At 46.0% G+C, this 13,135-nt stretch overlaps 1 protein-coding gene across 4 annotated transcripts in view; it reads left to right on the top strand.

Annotated features, from left to right (window-relative positions):
- Positions 1–13,135, top strand: part of ELMO3 (engulfment and cell motility 3) — a 28,653-nt gene that overhangs the window by 6,676 nt on the left and 8,842 nt on the right. For 3 of the 4 annotated variants that reach the window (XM_081963435.1, XM_081963434.1, XM_081963433.1), the window contains 11 exons: positions 2,821–2,990; positions 4,134–4,233; positions 4,695–4,846; positions 6,787–6,865; positions 7,009–7,059; positions 7,314–7,436; positions 7,558–7,689; positions 7,799–7,903; positions 9,362–9,470; positions 10,764–10,900; positions 12,074–12,237. In XM_081963435.1, coding sequence (XP_081819561.1) covers positions 2,821–2,990; positions 4,134–4,233; positions 4,695–4,846; positions 6,787–6,865; positions 7,009–7,059; positions 7,314–7,436; positions 7,558–7,689; positions 7,799–7,903; positions 9,362–9,470; positions 10,764–10,900; positions 12,074–12,237 — 1,322 coding nt within the window. Of the gene's footprint in view, positions 1–2,820; positions 2,991–4,043; positions 4,234–4,694; positions 4,847–6,786; positions 6,866–7,008; positions 7,060–7,313; positions 7,437–7,557; positions 7,690–7,798; positions 7,904–9,361; positions 9,471–10,763; positions 10,901–12,073; positions 12,238–13,135 lie in introns of those variants that run through there. The other variant, XM_081963436.1, reaches the window with a different exon arrangement.

Genomic DNA, 13,135 nt, shown 5'->3' with positions numbered 1-13,135 from the left:
GCTCAAGGACAATGTCTATTATAGAAGATGTAAATTGCAAGCACGTGATTTTTGCATGCTTTTCCCCCCATTATTTTCAATATATATATATTGGGTTTTTGTCATCTTGCAAATATTGCAGAGAACAAAATCAAATATTTGCATTAGAACAAAACGAGATAACCCCTTTGCATCCTGCTGGCTCCTCCATTTACGCACATCCTTAGGATGATGATGCATTATTTTATTTTATTTTTGGCAAATACAGGAAACAGAGAACGTTTTATAGTTGTGTTATAAAATACTTTCAGAGCGACTTTCAGATGCTTGCTTCCCACTCGGAAGGTTGAGAGTTCAATCCAAGGCAGCGACGAATGTTTTCTCTATCTGGGCACAAAGAGAAAATATCTGCTGTGAACTCCATGTAGGTGTCAGGAAGGGCATCCAGCCAGTAAATGCTCAGCTCAATTCAGTCGTCCTGATCCCACCCGAAGCAAGACATCGTAAAAAAAAAAATAGAATACTTTCACATGAGGCTTTTATTGTAAAATCATGCAGTTTCCTCCGCTGATTTTCATTTTTTATTTTTAATAATTGGATGGATAATGTTAATGGCCAAAGGTCATTAATTTCTTATCATGGTAGCCCTTAACACATATTCCGACTGCTTCTTTCTTCCTCATTTGGAGGAAATCCATAAGAAAGTAAACAGTGACTTGCTACAGAACGCTTTAAAAAAAAAAAAAACCACCCACATCCTGGATACTATATTTACCTTCTATTTATATCAATACTTTTTGATTGCTTTTTGTTTTTGCTACTTTGGCTAAATTTCACAGTCCTTACTGTTTTAAGGTTCCAGGGCTTAGCAGCAAAATATTATTATGCCCATTCCAAAGGCGGATAATAGAAGCAGCAACGAGATGCGCTGCGGTTGTGTTCCTTTTGATGTTTTGGCATGGCTTTCCTCAACCTAGATCCCTCCAGATCTGTTCGTTGGGAATCTTAGGACTTGCCCTTCCTACACATCTGAAAAATGTGAACTCAGCAGCAGTTGCTTTAATGTAACTTTTGCTGTTGCCTTGAGTCAATTCTTGGTTTCATTTAGTTTTGTTTTTTTTTTGGGGGGGGGAGTAAATCACCTTGATGCAAATGCATAACTTACCTAAGGTAAAAGTTCCCCTCGCGCATATGTGCTAGTTGTTCCCGACTCTAGGGGGCGGTGCTCGTCTCCGTTTCAAAGCCGAAGAGCCAGCGCTGTCCGAAGACGTCTCCGTGGTCATGTGGCTGGCATGACTAAATACCGAACGTGCATGGAACACGGTGGTCCCTATTTTTCTACTTGCATTTTTTACGTACTTTCGAACTGCTACGTTGGTAGAAGCTGGGACAAGTAACGGAAGCTCACTCTGTTACACGGCGCTAGGGATTCGAACCAGCGAAGAGATGACCTTTCTGATCGACAAGCTCAGCGTCTTAGCCACTGAGCCACTGACTCCTACCTTCCTACTATTCCCCCAAATGTGATGCAAATATATATATACCGTAACAAGAGGCTGTGCTGAGATTGAGAGAGGAAAAAAAGGAAGAGGATCTGTAGACACTTATCAGCAGATAAGGCAGCCTGCTACGGACTTATCACACCCACGTGGATTTTCAGCCTGAGGGATGTGCAAACAAATTGGGAAAAAGAAATCCAGAAGCATCGGAGGAGACCTGCCTGAGCTACATGAGCTCACCAATAAAAGGAGGGCTGGGGGATTCCTATCTCGCTTCTTACGCTTTTTGTAATCGGAGGCTTATTTCTTGTTGTTTCAACTCATTTAAAGAATCCTCTTTCCTTGATTGTGCTCTGCAGTTAACCTGGCAGAGGAAATGTGCTCTTTTAGTGGCATTAAATAATTGCCGGTCATTGGATCGACAAGGATTTTGATTCGGTGGGAAGAGCTGAGTTACCCCTCTTTCCATACTGTGCATTATTTTAGAAAGCCTTATAAAACGCCTTTACGTTTTCCCACCCCTCTATGCCATAAACTAGCCATCAGTACAGGTACCCTGTTTCTCCGAAAATTACAGCCAACAGGAAAATAAACCCTAGAATGATTTTTTTCAAGATGCTCGTTATATATGCCCTGCCCCCAAAATAAGCGCCCGTTAAGATTGTCAGCTGGACGGATGCAATTAGTGTGCCGCATTTTCCTGAAAATAAAATGCAACCAGAAAATAAGCCCTCGTGCGTCTTTTGGAGCAAAAAATAATATAAGACCCAGTCTTATTTTGGGGGGAAACATGGTAGTTCTCGACTTACGACCACAACTGAGCCCCAAACTGGTGTTGCTAAGCGAGGCAGTTGTTCGGTGCATTTTGCCGCAATTTACAACCCTCCTTGCCACCGTTGTTAAGCGAATCACTGCAATTGCTAAGTTAGTCACGTGGTGGGTAAGTGAATCTTGGCTTCCTCATTGATTTTGCTTGTCAGAAGGTCGCAAAAGGGGATCAACGTGACCCCCCCAGGCCCCTGCAACCGTCGTAAATACGAGTCAGATGCCAAAGGTCTGAATTTTGATCACAAGACCCTGGGGTCCAACGGTCGAGAGTGTGAAAAAAGGTCGTAAGTCACTGTTTTCCAGTGTCATCCTAGTGCTCATTAAATGAAATGTTGTAAGTCGAGGGCTATTTTACTTCCTCAAAGTGGGCAGGCCTTCCATTTTGATGGCTTTTTCCCCCCCCTTTCTCTTCTGAATCTGTTCCTTTCTGAGCAATGTGGCCGGAAGTGAATGCAACAATATTCCAAGCGTGGCTAAATCATCCTCTTTGTTTCCCCCAAATATCCCCTGGCAGGATCAAGAGGCAGCAAAGCTACACGGGGGCATTCAAAGCAACAGTGTGGACGTGAAGACAAATTCTTTGAAGAAGTTGGCAAGCCTCTCGCGGGATGTGGCCTTTGCCCAGGAGTTTATTAGCAGAAATGGCCTTAATCAGCTCTTCCTGATTGTGGAAGAAGATAATAAGTGAGTATCTTCAAGGCGGAAGGGTCCTTCGCTGCTGCTTTTGGCACGAGTTTTCATTTTCACCTCTTTCTAGGATATTTTCTCTGCAGCTCCTCAGGCAGTGGTACTATTCAGACGGTTTGTATCGGTTTAGGCCAGGGGTGTCCAAACTTGGGAACTTTCTGGGAGTTGAAGTCCACAAGTCTTAAAGTTCCCAAGTTTGGACACCCTTGGTTTAGGCGAACTGGCAGTGGTGACCTGAGGGTGGGGATGGGCCCGCTCTTACTCCGGCACAATGCTGTCCTGTTTAGCCACAGTTTTCTAAGCCACAAGCATGTGTACAAGCCGCGTGCGGGAGCAAACGCATGCACGGAAGGCGTGCATTCACATTTTCGGAGCACAGCGAACGGAGGGGAGGGGTAAAATTATGTGAAACCCACCTCTGTCCTCAGGTAGCTACGGGGTAGACAATCCACGGCATATAAACGGAATCTGCTCTACGGCAATGCCCTCCATGCGATCCCTGGAGCCAAGTGAAACGTGAACATGGCTGCGATGTTAAGAACACCGCTGGTTTTTAAGCTTTACCTTCATGGAGAACAGGTTGCACATATTTCTCGCTGGGAGAAAGAGCTGCTGAAGAAACTTCATCTGCTAGGTTTCACGGAGGATGCCTTGGGAAACTACGACCTCAAGGATGCCCAATTTAGGATAGTCCAACGGCTTGTGGACATTGATTTACAATATCTACGAGCCAGAGCCAATAAAACTTGCTCCCCCCTGACTCTCAACCAAGTTAATAACTATGGATTGAGGATGGCTTCCTATTTTTATACCCTAACCATTCCCAAGTATAGAAGAGCTTTTTCCCTAGCTCGCTTCAATGTCTTGCCCTCAGCACTTCTGGATGGTTGTTTCAAGAGGCTCCCGATGATGACCCTTGAGTTTTTCCTTAGTCTGCCACATCTCTTTCTGCTTCCTTGCCCCCCCCCCCCAATCCCCGGGGACGTTGGCTTTTATGGAGACATTTCCTTTTTCTTCTTCTTCTCCTTTGTCCCTTCTCTCTCCTCCTAGGTTCCTCTAATGCATCCTTCCTATGGTTTCTGAGTCTGAGTCTTCCACCCGCCCTTTGGCTCTTACCCTGTTTGCTGTCTGTTACTCCAGTACAGGGGAGGTTCTGGCGTATACCCTGAAGGCCTTTGTGGAGCTGATGGAACATGATTTTGTTTCCTGGGAGACCCTCAGCCCCACTTTCATCAAAAAGGTAAGGGTCATGATACATGGAAGCAGCTCCTGGCTTCTAGATTTCTCTTCAGGAGATGGTCAGGATTTAGTGAAGCTGCAAAACTAAGTTTGGCAATGTGGACTTCACAGACGTTTCTTTTTGGGTTTATAAGATCCCTTTTCTCTTTCTGTCTCTGTCTCTCTCTCTGTGCCTCTTTGTCTCTTTCTCTCTGTCTGTCTCTCTCTCTGTCTGTCTGTCTGTGTCTGTGTCTGTCTCTCTTTGTGTCTGTGTCTGTCTCTCTGTCTCTCTTTGTGTCTGTGTCTGTCTCTCTCTCTGTCTCTCTTTGTGTCTGTCTGTTTCTCTCTGTGTGTGTCTTTCTCTCTCTCTCACACACACACACAGAAACACACACCTCCCTCAAATCAAAGCGATTAAGTGAACGAAGGTATCAATCCCTCTCAATTGGTCTTAATTATCTGTCATCTGTTCTTTGGCTGTAGATTGTGAGTTACATCAATATCAGTCCCCTGGATGCTTCCATCCAGCAGATTTCCTTGGCCATCTTGGAGAACATGGTGCCCACCAGTCGGGCTCTTTTTGAGCTGGTCAAGCAACAGGTGACCCTGGATCGCCTCATTGCCCTCTTGCAAGTGTAAGTATAGGATGAACCCTAAGGAGCAGCTTTCCAGCAGTCCAACCTCCAAAAAAACCCACAACCCACAAGATTCTCAAAGGGTCCTATTGTTTCCCAGCAGTGGGTCTCATTTACTGGCAGAAGGGGGGGAGTGGGGACTCGCACAAAAAAAGTTGCAGGACGGAATGCAGCATTTTAAGGATGCGGCTGCGATTTTCTAGCATTTTGCCCGTAAAGAGGGACTGTTCATGGTGTATCCACATCTGTCAATCACCTGCAGTTGTTTTGGGATCATTGCCATCTCCCGGATGTGGGGTTTCCAACACCCCCACCCCCAAAAAAACCACCCCACCATATAAGATGCACCGGAGTATAAGACGGAGCAAGATTTGGAAGAGGCAAATTTTTTTTTAAAAAGGTTTTGCACTCTGCAGACCTCCTAAAAATGGCCCCGTTTTTCATGACAACGGGCCTGTTTTTGTCACTAAAAAGGGCATGCATAGCCTTTAGGAGGCTTGTAGAGTGCTCCTGGGAGCCTTGGGTGCAAAAATGAGCAAAAACTGTCCCGTTTTTCGCTCATTTCTTCCCCCAGCCCCCAGGAGCACTCTGGAAGCCTCCTAAAGCCTGTGCCATTTTTGCAAATAGGACGGCGTTTCAGGAGGCTAAAAATGCTGTATTCGGTGTATAAGGCGCACCCAGATTTTCAGCCTCTTTTTTGAGGGAAAAAGATGCGTCTTACACTCCGAAAAATACGGTATTTGTGGGAGTTACATGCCCCAAAATTGGGATTTCCACCAGCTGCAGTGTGCTGATCCCTCTCTCAAGTGGGCGACGGTAATGTTAAGGCCCTCCCAGCTTCCTCATGCTGCCTTGGGAGGTAAGGGAATCTCTTAGTGATGACATTGAGAATCCTTGGTGAGGCTCATGGGGGTTATGGGGAAACCCAAGCCTTCCGGTAGCATCGCACTCACGTGGGACGCCCCATGGTGCTTTCAGGTTGAAAGGATTAGCTCCGTCATGGCGAACCTATGGCAAGCATGCCAAAGATGGCACGTGGAGCCCTCTCTGGGGGCACACGAGCCGTCGCCCAGCTCAGCTCCACCATGCACACGCGGGCCTCCCACCCGCCAGCTGACTTTCGGGATTCTGCACGTACGGGAGATGCGTGCGCCTGCACGGGTGGGGTCGGAGGGGTCATGCACACATGTGGGATGCGGGGGACACTCTCTGTGCCTCATTTTTGGTCCCAGGAAGCTTCAGGGAGACTTGCTCGGCCCAGAACAGGACCTGGGGAATCAGGCACAAGCACGAGGTGTGTTTGTGTGTCACGCACATACACCAGGGGGGGAGCATATGGGGGTGTCATGCGTGCTTGCGCAAGGGGGCGGGGCGCATCACATTGTGGCTGTGGGCACGTGTGTGTACTTGCGATTTTGGCACGCCAGGACAAAAAGGTTAGCCATCACTGGATTAGCTGGCGATACTACCATTGCCCTGGGGACATCCAGGATGGGGCCTCCTTTCCCGTCCCCGGCAGAAGCTGAAGCGAAGGACAGGAGCCCATTCCCACCCCATGGCAGTGCTTGGGTCTCAAACACGGGCTTGCTAACCTCAAACCCAGCTTCCTAACCTTGTGAGCCTCTATGCTCCTTTAGCCTCCGGGTGTAAGATGTAGTTCCGACGCGCCCTAAAAAGTTGGCTTTTCCAGCAAGCCGGCCTGGCCTGTTAATGTTATGTTGATTTTAATTTATTTTAAATGTACTGTTTCTTTTTTTTAAAAAAAAATCGGTTTGGTCTTTTGGGAATTGGGTTTAATCTTTTTTTTTAACTTTTGTGATGTGTCTTTTTAATGTTGTACGCCGCCCTGAGTCCTTTGGAGAAGGGTGGCATATAAATCCAAATGAACCTAAAACCTAAACCTAGTTTAATTTCTGGCTTCCCCCCCCCCTCTGTATTAGAATGAACACACAGCTGCAACTCAAAGCTATGGCGCTCCTAATTGCTCTCCTCCTGAATGCTGGCGAGGCCGAAAGAAGGGTAAAGCAGACGTTCTAAATCTTCCATTTTTAGATTTACATTTGCCTATATTTGCATCGGTCTGCCCAGCCAACCTGCTAGAGAAGGATGGCCTGGGTAGAGAAGGTGGTAGGGTTGTCTCACTGCCTGCTTTCCATTTCTAGGAGATGATGGACTATCTAGGGGAGAAGAACCTCCGGCAATTTATCCACAAGGTGGGCATGGAGGTGGCATCTTCCGTTTCCATCCCCCGAGCTTCTTTGCTTCTTCCCACCTTGGCTGCCAAGTCTTAACTTTCAGGGGGTCTCTTTGCTCGATCCTCACCTGCCGCTTCTGGGCATAACGCTTTCACCTCTGTAGAGAGGCACGTTGGTGCTTACTGAGCCCTACGTTGGGAAATAAGATGCTTGCTCCCAAAGGGGAGGATGGGGCAGCGTCATATTTGTGCCTCTCTTGGACTCCCTTTCAGAACATTGTCCACGCTTCGGACCCGATTGCGGACGAGATGGCTCACTACCTCTATGTCCTGCAGTCACTCACACTCAACCTCCTGGAGCGTCGGATGAGGGCCCCCATGGACCCCTACTCCCAGGTCTCTTCCCTTGTCTTGAGTTCCTCTTCAGGGGTGGCAATTGTTTGTTTGCTGGATGCCCTGGGTGGCAACTGCCTTCCTCCTCCACCAACTAGAACGTCTGGTTATTTTCGATGTGCAGGAACAACGGGACCTGCTCCAGTCTTTGCGCCATGCTGCCTTTGTGTCCGAGAACGAGTCTTCCGCTGGCAGCTATAACACCGAGCGTCGACACTCGCTTTGTGCTAAAGAATTCCGCAAGCTGGGCTTTGTGGTGAGTTCTGCTCAGGCGCTTTGAAGCGGATTAGATGCAGGAGGGGGCTTTTCATGGTGAACATAGCCAGTACCGACCTTCCTTCCATCCATCCATCCTTTTCTTTCAGAATAACAGTAACCCTGCCTTGGATTTGCACCGGACTCCTCCGGGGTTGCTTGCGCTGGACAGCATGGTCTATTTCTCCAGGCATTTCCCAAATGTGTACAGCAGGGTAAGAGAAAGAGGTTTTCCTGCTAATGCAGCTCCTTTGCTTGAGGGTTGCTTGCTTCCTGGATTTCTTCTCTAACAATAAGACGCTCTGGGATTAACTAATAGGATTTGTACTCAGAGTAGCAATAGCACTTAGAACTCTGTACCGCTTCACGGTGCTTTACAGCCCTCTCTAAGCGGTTCACAGAGTCAGCCTATGCCCCCCCCCCAACAATCTGGGTCCTCATTTTACCTACCATGGAAGGATGAGTCAACCTTTAGTTGGTCAGGATCGAACTCCTGGCTGTGGGGCAGAGCCTGCAATACTGCATTCTAACCACTGTGCCACCACAACGTCTTCATGGTATGTCTGTTTTTGTTTTTTGCTTTGTATTCTGCCCTAAGCATTAGTCTTCTTTAACCTTTACATCCTCCCATGTGTTGGACCTCCCATGTGTTGCTCTTGGGAATTCTGGGAGTTGCAGTTTCAAGATAACTGGAAATCTTCCTGATGGAGTAGGTTGAGGTTTTAAACTAGATCTTGTTTGGTCTTCATGTTCTGATCTAGGCTTCCCATGAGCATGAAGCAGACTCCACGTCCCGATAAAACCTCTTGTATTTAGGTTAAAGGGAATTCCTCTCTAGCAAAGTCCTGGCCAACAGTCTTTCGTGAGATTTCACAACTACAGAGCTTTATCAGGCTTGGAGAGCTGCCAGGCCGATATCTTCCAAACGCCACGCTGTAGCAGCAATTCCTTGGCAAGAAGTCAGGAACAGATCTTCACCCTAATGAATTGAACTTATGGCCTCCTGCAAATTCCCCTCCCCTTTCGCTCCTCTCTATTCCCTCTGGGAAGGGTCAATCACCATCCACCTGTGGCTTTACTTCCGTGTTGACCCTTGTTCTTTAGCTGTTCCCTTCTCCTGGCAGTTCTGCACATGTGCACACTGGGAACAGGCTCCAGCTGTTGTTCTGCCCCACTGATATCCGACTCCGAAAGCAGCTGTTAACTGTCGGACGGCCCTGGCCCCATCTCTGCAAAATTTGGCAAAGAGTCTCGGAGAGTCACGAACCAATGAAGTGAACTAATTATCTCCTGCAAACTCCACTCCCCTTTCGCTCCTCTTTTATTCTCTCTGGGAGGGGCCATTCATCGTCCACCTGTGGCCTTACTCCCAAATCAACCCCTGTTCATCAGCTGTTCCCTGCACATGTGTACCCTGGGAACAGGCTCCAGCTGTTTGTTTGCTTCACTGATGTCTGACTCTGAAGGCAGCTGATAACTGGCATATGGCTCTGTCCCCCTCTCTGCCTCCGACACAGAGCCTTTGTCCAAGCCTTCCCCAGACTCCAGAACTGGCCCATGTTCCTCCCCAACCTCTTCACTGTCTCAGTCTGCCATCAGCCGTGCTAGCAGGCCACAACACTTCATGACATTTTACATTCAGCAGGTTCTAATATTGACCTTTTTTATCTTAGTTTATTCTTGAGAACAGCAGTCGAGAAGATAAACACGAATGCCCATTTGCTCGTGGCAGCATCCAACTTTCCTTTATGCTGTGTGAGATTCTTCATGTAGGGGAGGCATGTGAGTATTTGCTTTGCTTCTAGACATTCAGAATGTGTTGACACAGTGGTCCTACGAGGATCTTCTAAGCAGAGTTTTCCAACCTTGGCAACTTTAAAACTTCCCAAGAATTCTGGGAGTTGAAGTCCATAAGTCTTAAAGGGATAGCTTCCAATGGTGGCTGAGGAATTCTGGGAGTTGAAGTCCATAAGTCTTAAAGGGATGGCTTCCAGTGGTGGCTGAGGAATTCTGGGAGTTGAAGTCCATAAGTCTTAAAGGGATGGCTTCCAGTGGTGGCTGAGGAATTCTGGGAGTTGAAGTCCATAAGTCTTAAAGGGATAGCTTCCAGTGGTGGCTGAGGAATTCTGGGAGTTGAAGTCCATAAGTCTTAAAGGGATAGCTTCCAGTGGTGACTGAGGAATTCTGGGAGTTGAAGTCCATAAGTCTTAAAGGGATAGCTTCCAGTGGTGGCTGAGGAATTCTGGGAGTTGAAGTCCATAAGTCTTAAAGGGATAGCTTCCAGTGGTGGCTGAGGAATTCTGGGAGTTGAAGTCCACAAGTCTTAAAGTTGCCAAAGTTGGAAACTCCTGTTCTACAGTATGCCAAGAGGAGATGGGATAATAAGAGTAGGTCACCTGTTTCTCATCCCTGGAAAGTCATCCTGTTCCTGGGAGTATTGCATAAAATAGAGGTGGGCAGGAAGTAATTTTGGATTTATTAGCTGGATTTTGGGGGCTTTTGGACTGAGAAGAAGTCCTGATAGATTGGTAAGAATTGGATGATGAAGTGCGTCTACTCTGCTCTCCATCTTTATGCACTGATTTGTTTTTAAAAGTATATATTTAAATCGAAAGCGGCTTTGTTATCTCACAGTTCAGCTACTATAGATTTTTGACACGTGTTTTTGTTGTGTTCGTTTTTGTAAGGGCTTTTGAAAATTGGATTCCTTCCCCCTCCAGGATAGCAGAAGCAAACATAACTTCTCCCATTCTAAATTATACTATTTGTTGAAATTAAAAACCACGGGGTGAAACAAGTAGTAGACATCTGTGTAAAAGAAGGAAGCAATAGCATTTAGACTTATATGCTGCTTCATGGTGTCTTATAGCCCTCTCTAAGCAGTTTACAAAAATCAGTCCTCAACAATCTGGGTACTCATTTTACTGGACCTAAGAAACATGGAAGGCTGAGTCAACCTTGAACCAGTCAGGATCGAACTGCTGACAGTCGGCAGTGAGTTAGCATGCAATACTGGATTCTGACCACTGCGCCACCACGGCCAATTCAAGTATTCTGCTAATTCTCTTGTTGCAGGCTCAGAGACAGCCCAGGCCTTCTACCCCATGTTTTTTGGCCAAGAACACTTCTTTGAGGAGGTTTTCTGTACTTGCATCCAGCTGTTGAACAAAACGTGGAAGGAGATGCGAGCTACTCAAGAGGATTTTGACAAGGTAAGACCCAGGTGGATTGCAGCGAGATTTAAAAGGGACCATTTGGCTGATAGGTTCTTGAGCTGCACGGTTTTCAGTACAGGGGATTGAATGTTTTTCTTTTTAAGTGGTGTTGGATGTCAGTCTGAACTGGGCTGAAAGAGAGGAGTGGTAGAATAATGGCATTCATTGGGGTCTCTGCCTGATCTCCTCAGATTAAAGGCAGTCCACTGCCACTCAAAACTGACAGTCCTTGCCCTGTCATTTGCATAATGGAAGGCTCTACATCATTCATTCATTCATCTTTGCCCTATCATTTGCATAATGGAAGGATCTACATCATTCATTCACTCACGGGTTTTTATTTGGGTATTTTAATTGCATTCAATTACTTAGGGGTTTTTAAACATTGTATTTTATTGTTTTTATTCATTAGCCGACCTCCTCCTTGTACATGTCTTGGTATATGTTTTTGTAATATGTATGTCTTGTCTATATATTTATTTCATATGTTTTATTGTACGCCACCCCGAGTCCTTCGGGAGAGGGTGCGGCTAAGAAATAAATATTTATTATTATTATTATTATTATTCATTCATTCATCTTTGCCCCATCATTTGCATAATGGAAGGCTCTACATCATTCATTCATTCATTCATCTTTGCCCCATCATTTGCATAATGGAAGGATCTACATCATTCATTCGCTCACTCGCTCACTCACTCTCCCCCATCATTTGCATGGTGGAACAATCTACATTATACATTCATTCAATCAATCAATCAACCAACCAACCAATCAATTTCTACAGCCACCCATCTTAATCCAATTGACTTTTTTATAGAATAGGATTAGGAATTGGAATTGGAATAGGAACAGAAGAACAGAACAGAATTCTTTATTGGTTAATTGTGATTGGACACACAAGGAATTTGTCTCCAGTGTAGAATCTCTGTGTTCACACAAACAACAAAGTGTTAGGTAATAAATCATAAATAATAGTTACAATCATTAATCACAAGATACAAACAACAAGTGAAAAATCATAAGGTACCAATAGGAGAAGATAGTAGGAGAGATGAGAAGGAGAAGAGCAGTATAGCCTACTATTGTCAATCAAATTGACTTTTTGTGATGAGAGATGGGGGTGCAGAAGACATACCTGTGCAGGTAACTCTATGGATCTTCCTCCAGGTCATGCAAGTGGTTCGGGAGCAAATCACACGAACCCTGGCCCTGAAGCCCACTTCGCTGGAGCTCTTCAAGAGTCGAGTGAACACCCTCAACTACAGTGAGATCCTGCGTCTCCGGCAGACAGAACGCATGCATCAAGAGGAAATTCTACCTGTCCCTGTCCTGTGAGTAAGAAGGCTTCCAGCTGTATCTCTGATAGATAGTTGTTTGTTTGTGTGTATGCCTATGCAAGAGAGAGGGGGAGAAAAAGACACCTCCCTAGAACATGTAGGACTGAGCTCTGTTCAAGTATTGCTTGCCATCATGCAAAGAGGAATCACTTGAATTGCTTCCATGGACTTGCCCCTTTTCAGAGATGGACACCTTGTTGAGATGGAAGACTTTACTCAGTTGCAGGAAGGATTTTGCGCTGCGTCAAACATTGCTCTTTCTTCTTGGCTTGCTCTCTGTTTTTATTTTCCAACTAGCCGATAACCTGGCGTTGCCCAGGTATTTATTTATAGGGGGAAAGTGTCCATACCAAACCTAATTTCTAATGTTGGATTTTCCCCCTTACCAGAGGGAGCCCCCTTGTGGAGTACTGTGAAGCTGTTACCATGGCAACTTCCACTGCGCTGTACAGTAGAAATCATTTTAAGGCACAACAGGCTGTACCTTAACAGAACCCACATCCCGACGGGTTTTAGGGGTGACTTACCCCCACTGTGTACCAAGTTTGGTTGAAATTGTTCAGGGCGAACCAGAGTTATGCTGGAACACACAAACACACACACACACACACACACACACACACAGAGCCCTTTATATATATTGGGATGAAAACAGAGTGAAGCCAAAGGAGAAACAGCAATCTTTGGATAGATGCCTGCCTCTTGATACGTCCCTGGGGTCCTTTCAAGGAAGGGCAGTAAGATGCCTTTTAAATAAAAGAAACCGTGATCATTTTTATTTTCAAGAGAGCTTAATGCTGTGCCCTGGGTGGTGTACATGTTACCTGAAACCTAGTGTGAAAATAAAGCAGCATAAAATAGAAAACAGTCCAGTAAGACAAAAATCTTCAAG

This window comes from Natrix helvetica (assembly GCF_964273705.1).
Source record: "Natrix helvetica genome assembly, chromosome: 10".
Classification (NCBI taxonomy): domain Eukaryota; kingdom Metazoa; phylum Chordata; class Lepidosauria; order Squamata; family Natricidae; genus Natrix; species Natrix helvetica.
Note: the sequence above shows the minus strand (reverse complement) of the source record. Positions and strands in the feature narration are given on the sequence as shown.